This window comes from Gavia stellata, chromosome 20 (genome assembly GCF_030936135.1).
Source record: "Gavia stellata isolate bGavSte3 chromosome 20, bGavSte3.hap2, whole genome shotgun sequence".
In the NCBI taxonomy this organism is placed as follows: domain Eukaryota; kingdom Metazoa; phylum Chordata; class Aves; order Gaviiformes; family Gaviidae; genus Gavia; species Gavia stellata.
The window spans coordinates 1,179,032-1,185,989 of NC_082613.1; the positions used below are offsets into that span (position 1 = coordinate 1,179,032).

At 70.1% G+C, this 6,958-nt stretch overlaps 1 protein-coding gene across 1 annotated transcript; it reads right to left on the reverse strand.

The window, feature by feature from the left end:
- Window positions 1-393: 393 nt before the first annotated feature.
- On the reverse strand, window positions 394-4,214 carry CCM2L (CCM2 like scaffold protein). Its single transcript, XM_059827222.1, has 10 exons — window positions 4,164-4,214; window positions 3,705-3,872; window positions 3,284-3,367; window positions 2,984-3,167; window positions 2,252-2,706; window positions 2,022-2,157; window positions 1,817-1,880; window positions 1,508-1,655; window positions 1,193-1,331; window positions 394-946 (listed from the first exon to the last, which is right to left on the reverse strand). The coding sequence occupies exons 1-10, from the start codon at window positions 4,191-4,193 to the stop codon at window positions 666-668; spliced, it is 1,689 nt and encodes a 562-aa protein (XP_059683205.1). The 5' UTR covers window positions 4,194-4,214; the 3' UTR covers window positions 394-665.
- Between the last annotated feature and the right edge of the window lie 2,744 nt (window positions 4,215-6,958).

The window sequence follows — 6,958 nt, forward strand, 5'->3', positions numbered from 1 at the left end:
CGGCAGCACAGGTGGCAGCGGGTCAGCTGTGGCCACCAGCCCCCTCCCATCCCAGCACACCCTCACTGGCCCCCACATTGCTCTGAGCTCCCCAGGGTCCCACGCTGCCAGGAGCATCCCCCGGGACCAGCCCAGTCCAGCCGTGAGCGCCCCAACTCTGGGAGCGACCTGCATGTGGCACCGGGGTGGACAGCGTGCCCAGCCAAGCAGCGGCACGGTGCCTTGCAGGGCTTTGAGTAACCCCCCTGCTCCGGCTCGCCCCTGCCGCAGCAGCCCCCGGTGCCCCGGCTCACCCCCCACCGCAGCAGCCCACCCACCCCAGCTCACCCACCCCAGCAGCCCCCGTGCCCCGGCACAGCCTTTCCCTTGGGAAGAACCTGCTCCGCTCCCAGCCCTGACATTTAATTGCAATCTGCAGAAGTTACGGCACATGGTGTTGCTGGCTGGGGGCTCCCCCGCTGCCACGGCTGCCCTTTGATGCCATCAGCCCTGCCGAGAGCTCCCAGGGCGATGCAGAGCCCCTGTCCCCTCCCGTGGTGACAAAGAGGGGACAATGCCCTCCCTCCCAGGCACTGGGGCAGAGCTGGGCACCTGGCAAGTCTGGGCTTGGAGGCGCAGCACCGCATTGTCAAGCAGGGAGGGGACCGCTGGGTTTCTGCACTTCCTCACAGGTAGTTGTCCTCTTCCTCCTCCTCCTCCTCTTCCTCATCCCGCGCCAGCGCCTCGATGTCGTGGGTGATGTCTGTGATCATGCGGTTGAAGGACTCGGACTCGGAGCGCAGGGACCAGCTGTCGTAGCTGCGCACGGCCGAGGCCGACGTGTTGCTCATGCTGCGCTTGATGCGGCCGAAGCTGTCGGTGAGGATCCCGCCCTCCCGGATGCCGATGCTCTCCAGGAAGGTCTCGAAGTACCCGATGTCTTGGTCGGGGATGAAAGGCCTCATTCCTGCCATGGGTGCTGTGAGGCTCGGGGGGATCCTGCCCGGATGGGCAGCACTGGGGCGCGGTGCCAGCCAGCCCCACCGGCTGCTTGCAGGGGGGCTCGTCCCATCCCGTCCCCCGCAAGCAGCCGGGTCCCAACACCCCACCCGGAGCACAGCCGGCACCAGCACCCCATCCCGAAGGGATGCACGGACATCACCAGGGTGACACAGTGACACAGGGTGGCTGCAGTGGGAGCCCAGACACTCACCCAGGAGGAGGAATTTCCTGCGGTCCCCGTAGAGGCGCAGGAGCTCGGCACAGTACTCCTGCACTGGCGTGCCCAGGCGGTACTCGCGGAGCAGGAGGGCGAACTGCTGGATCTCCTGCGGTGACAGCTTGTTGCGCAGCTGCGGTGACAGGGGGACGGGTCAGGGTTGGGGACTCCAGCAGCACCCAGCCTCGGACCCCCACCGTGCACCCCGCTGGCTGCTCTCTGGTGCAGGGGGCTCAGACCTGCCCACTGCCCCCCCCTCCCCGGCTGCCGGCACCAAGCAGGGCCCCTCGCCCGTGCCTGCGCCCGCACCGTCACCATGTAGTCCTGCAGCTGCTCCAGCCCTGTGCCGCTCTGGTCGCTGCCGCTGCAGGCGGTGGCCAGGCTGTGGTGGGACTGGTGGAAGGAGGGCGAGGAGGCACCGCTGTAATACGCTTCAAAGGTCTCGTGGGAGCCGTTGCTGCAGGAGGAGGGGGGTCAGAGGTTCCTGGCACCCCTCGTGTGCCCGGCTGGCCCCCCCACGCTGCACAGCACCCACCCTTGGGCAGGGCTGGGGCATCTCTGCAGCTGGGACAGGCACCCACCCCGGTGCAGGGCCACCCCGGAGGGAGCCAGACTCACAAAGAGCTGCAGCAGCTGAAGTCAGCGTCGTAGCCGTACGTCCCGTCCGTGCGACAGCTCTCGCCTGGGGAGGAAGAGCCAAGGTCTCAGAGTGGGGCCAAGCCACAGCCGTGGCACCTGCCCCCCGTGCTGTGCCCGCGCACCCCTGCTCGTCAGCCCTGTGCCGCCCCGCTCCGCTTCCCCTTGCCCGTCCCCGGCCACTCACTCCTGCTGGAGAGCCAGGGCCGCGTGGGCGTGGAGGTGTAGTGGTACCCGGCGCGGTCCACGCACTCGATGCTCTGGTCCCCGTAGATGATCTGGAAGACCTGGCAGATGAGCGCGCAGGACTCCTCGGCAGCATCCTGGAGTGGGAGGAAGGGAGGGAGCGTGGCTGGGCAGGTGGGTGCCAGTGGGTGGCTGTGTGCCGGCGGCTGGGCACATGCCAGGGCCGCTCACCCTGTTGGGCACGGCGAGGATGATGAGGTTGGAGTAGGCGTCAGGGCAGGGCTCCTGGGGGTCCAGGGGGTTGCTGCCGGCATGCCGCCGCTCCCAGCTGCCGAAGCCGGTGCCACGCTCCCAGCTGCCGCCGGCGATGCCGGCCCGCCGCCGCTCCCAGCTGCCGCCGCAGGGCTGCCGCCGCTCCCAGCTGCCCGAGGGCCGCCCGCGCTGCCGCCGCTCCCAGCTGCCGCCCCGCCGGCGCTCGAGGCTGCCGCCCTGCCGGCCCTCCTGCCCGCCCCGTGCCGCCCGCCAATCCAGGCTGCAGATGGTGTGCCGCCGCTCCATCGGGCCCCCCAGCCGCCCTCCCTCCGGCCACGAGCCCCCCGGCCGCTTCTCGGCGGGGAATGCCTCCGGCATGCCGGCCGGGGCCGCCTCGGGGTGCGCTCCGGCGGGGACTGGGTCCACTCCCAGGCCTGGGGCAGTGAGGAGAGACTGGGCATCAGGTGGGGGGGCTGCGCTGCCCACCCTGCCCGGCCCCCGGCCCCAGACCCTGCCCTGGCTGCCCCGTCCCAGAGGCTGGGCCAGATGCAGAGGGATGGGGCGGGGTGGGACAGTGGAGCCGCAGTGGGTTGGGGACAGTGGGGCTGCAGTGGGGCTGGGGCAGGGGGATTAGGGGCAGCAGGGCAGGGGATTAGGAGACCGCTCCATGTGCAGGCTGGTGCTCAGCCTGGCGCAGCCCCACTCCCGCACCGGTTTTGAGGATGAGGAGGTGCAGGGCATCGTCGCGCAGGTAGGACGCCGCAGCGATCTCGTGGGTGGGGATGCGCAGGATCAGCTCCTCGTTGTCGCGCCAGGTGAGCAGGAGGCAGCGTGCGGAGAGGCTGAGGATGCTGTCCTGCTCCGGCGTCGTCTGCAGCGGCAGCTCTTTCAGCTGCTGTGGGGGGCAGAACAAGTGCCAGGGGTGTGGGGCACACGGAGGTGTGGGGCACCTGGCACCCACCCTCTGGGCAGTGCTGGGGGGGCACACCAGGGGTGCCAGGACCCCCTTACCCTGGCTGTGTCCAGCAGCTGCAGCACCTCATCCCGGCTGGAGGGGTTCAGAGAGGCTGTCACCCATGTCAGGTGGCCTAAAAACTGGGGGGGGACAAAACCCAGGGCAGCCTGGGGGGCTGGGGCCAGGGGCTGGCGCATGAACCCTCCCCACCCCATGGCCCAGAGCCTCCCCCGGAGCACCCACGTCCACACGGGCAGGGTACATCTCACTGAGGTGCAGGGAGACCCTGCAATGGGGGGTCCTCCGTGCACCCCCAGCCCACCCAGGAGGGCCCTGGGTTTTGCCTGGGCAGGGAGGGGACCCGGACCCTCCTGGCCACCGCGGGTGGTGGGTCTCAGCATGGTGTGGTGGCCTTGTCCCCCCCGCCGTGCACAGGCAGGGACCCCGGGCATCCCTGCGGACCCACCACCCCCTTACCTTCACCTCCTTCTCCACGTAGTCGTGCAGGAGGATCTGGGGGTCAATCAGGTAGTCGGGGGGGTAGAGGGGCACCGAGTGCAGCGGCCGCCGGTAGACGCTGCTGCGGAGTGCCGGTCTCCGAGCTGCCTTGGGGAAAACCAGTCGCTTGATGGGCGACACAAAGCCCTGGCAGGGAGAGCGGGCGCAGGGACATATCAGCACCAGGCACCCAACCCCGGCACCCATGCACAGGCTCTGTGGGCACCCAGCACCCGAGGAGGGGCTGGGCACCTCTCTGCTCACTGACCCCAAATTTGCACCATTTGGGCAGTTCGGGGGGCAGTGAGTGGGGACCCCACCTCTCGCCGCCATGCCACGGGAGAGGGTGCGGAGCCCCTCGTCCCGGTGTCCCCGTGCCTCTCACCCGCTCCCACCATCCCACCAGCCCCCCGCGACACCAGCCCCAGGCCCGCGCACCTTCTTTCCCTTCTTGGCCTCGCAGTCCATGGCGGGGCCGCCGTGCTGCCTCCTGGCACGGCCGCCCCCACCGCCCTGATCGGCGCCGCTGCGTTTTCCTGTGTCGGAAACTCCACCAGGATGGCCGGGATGTGAGTTCCTGCCCCTCCTGGGGGGTGCTGGGACTGGGCTGGCCTGGGCTGGGCTGGGCTGGGACAGGATTGGGACTGGGACTGGAGCTGGGACTAGGATTGGGACTGGAGCTGGGACTGGGACTGGGGCTGGGCTGGGACTAGGATTGGGACTGGAGCTGGGACTGGGACTGGGGCTGGGCTGGTACTTGGGCAGAAGCAGGGGCTGAAGTAGGCTGGGACGGGACAGGAGCAGGGGCTGGGGCTGGTTCTGGGGCTGGGCTGGAACTAGGGCTGGGACTAGGGGTGGCACTTGGGCTGGGACTGGGCTGGGATTTGGGCAGAGGCAGGGGCTGAAGTAGGCTGGGACAGGACAGGAGCAGGGGCTGGGGCCGGGATGGGGGGTGCCCACGGAACCTGGCTGCGGAGCAGCCCCTGTCCCTTGCTGCTGCAGGGCTCCCCCCTGGGCCTGGGGCTGGTTCTGCTGCCCCATGACCCCACATCAGCCCCATCCTCGTGGGGCAGCGCTGGGGGCTCCTGGCTCTCACTGCCGCCCTCCTGCCCTGCCCATGCGGGGCCCTGGCACAGGGAATGGCACTGACAGGAGCCTATGCAGCTGCACACAGCACCCCATCCCCATGGCCACCCATGGGGCCTGAGCCCCCCATGGGTCTGGGGGTTGGCCGGGGATCGGGGCCTCTAGCAGGGAGGAGGTTGGTCTGGCAGCAGCCATGTCCGGTGGCTTCCTCCCTGCACGCTGCATCCTGCCCGTGCACCCCTTCCCTGCCGGCCACCGCGCAGGGGCCAGCACCGGCCAGGGCCACCGATACCAGACAGGCAGCACCGCTGCAGCCATCCTGCTCCGTCACCCAGCGTCCCCGAACACCCCGGGACAGAGGGGCAGCGTCCTGCCCTGCTGCAGAGCCCGGGGCATGAGCCGGAGGTGCCGGCAAGGACAGGTTCCCGCAGGCAGGGCTTATTGAAATGAATTTAATATCTCATGTTGCAGCAAAATTAAAAATATACAAAAAGTTTGTGGTATACAAAAAAGTCTTGGTACAGACCCCGGCCTTCTGCTCGCCCCTCCGCCCGCGCCAAGGGTCCCAGAGAAGAAGGTGGCACACAGAGTATTTACAGTACGTGACAGCGGCCGCCAGGTCCCGGCACCGGGGGGGGGGACGACAGGGACGTGGCCGAGACCCCCAGCAGCCCCCGCTGGGAATGAATGGCCCCGGCCCAAACCTCTCCCCACTCCCTGAAGCCGGGGCGGCCCTGCTGCCACCCCCGGGGGCAACACCCCCAGGGAGCAGGACCCCCGTCCCCAGTGGGAGCTTGAGCACCCCTGGAGCTGCCCCCGTCCCGTCCCATAGCACCCAGCTCGGCCCCAGGTCGCGCCCCCTCACCGCTGTCCTGGTGGGAAGGAGCCGCCGTCCCGGTGCTGCCGCCGGCACCAGGGTGCTGGGTTTGGCTTCCCCTGTGGCACAGGCTGGGCAGGCGGCAGGGGAGCGGCTGAGCCCCGGGGCCGGGAGCGGGGCCCATGGCTGCCCCCGAGCCCCACTCGTGGCCGGGCTCCCTGCGCCGAGCAGGGCAGCACCGCGCGGGCAGGGGCTCGCTGCTGCCTGCTGCTGCTGCTGAGATCCCTGCCCCGAGCAGCCCAGGGCTGAGGGTACCGTGGCTTGAGTGCATAGAAAAGTGTCCCTCTGCCCCACCAGTGCCGCCCTGGGGTCCCCCCGCAAACCCCGGGGTGAAGGGCATGGGGGGCTGCAGATCGCCCCGACTGGCAGCTCCTCTCTGCCCTCGGGGGACGGGGAGAGGGGCTGGGGCAGGGGGGAGCCCAGAGGAGCTGCCCCGGGATGGTGCCCATTCCCCATGCGACCTGTCCCCATCCGCGGTGGCTTCGCGGTTCCGCGAGCGGGACCTGGCAAGGAGCCGCTGCTGCCTGGGCACCATGCGGGGGCTGTGGCCGCTCGATGCCTGCAGGGGTGAGCCCCAGCCCCAGCCCAGCTCCCCCGGCCACCGCCCCCGACCTTCCCTGAGGAAAAGAGACCCCCCCACAGAGCCACCCCACGCCCGGCGCTGCCCCTGGCACAGCCAGCACCCATCACCGGGGTCTGCCCATTACCGGCGGTGAAGGAGGGGTGTGGGTCGGGGGGGCCCAGCCCACTGCCCGGCCCCAGCCGTGCTCTGCACCCTCCTCCAAAAGGGTTTCCGAGGCTTCCAGTTAGCACCAGTTAGCACCAGTGACCCCAGCGACGGCCCACCACAGCCCGCTGTCACCCCAGCCTTCCAGCTACAGAGAAATGGGAAACAAAAGCAGCATGATGCCACCGACACCGCACACCCGCCCGCCCCGGCTGTGCCAGGGGGGCCAGGCCCCCACGCCGTCCCTCGGGGACCCCGCGCCCCAGCACAGTGGGCGGCAGCCAGAGCCATTCCCAGGCGCAGGTCCCCCACACCAGCCCTCCCTACGGCCGGCGCGGTGCCTCGCACGGTGCCTCGTGGCACGGCGGTGCCGGTGGGGCTGCACATGCTCCCCACCCCGGGGTAGGTGTTGGCACCGCGGCACGGGGCAGCCAGAGACCGGGACCCTGCGGGGCTGTTGCGGGGGGCACAGGGGGTGCGGAGAAGGCACAGGGGCTGTGGGTGCAGGGGCGAGGGGCCGGGGCGGTGCACGGTGTGGGGTCC

Bases quoted from the DNA above. Each gene is read 5' to 3' on its own strand.
- CCM2L (XM_059827222.1), bottom strand. From the start codon at position 4,193: ATGGACTGCGAGGCCAAGAAGGGAAAGAAG. The intron at 3,368-3,704 runs GTAAGGGGGTGG...GTCCCCCCCCAG, and splicing joins ACGTGGAGAAGGAGGTGAAG to TTTTTAGGCCACCTGACATG. The intron at 2,158-2,251 runs GTGAGCGGCCCT...CTCCCACTCCAG, and splicing joins TCCTCGCCGTGCCCAACAGG to GATGCTGCCGAGGAGTCCTG.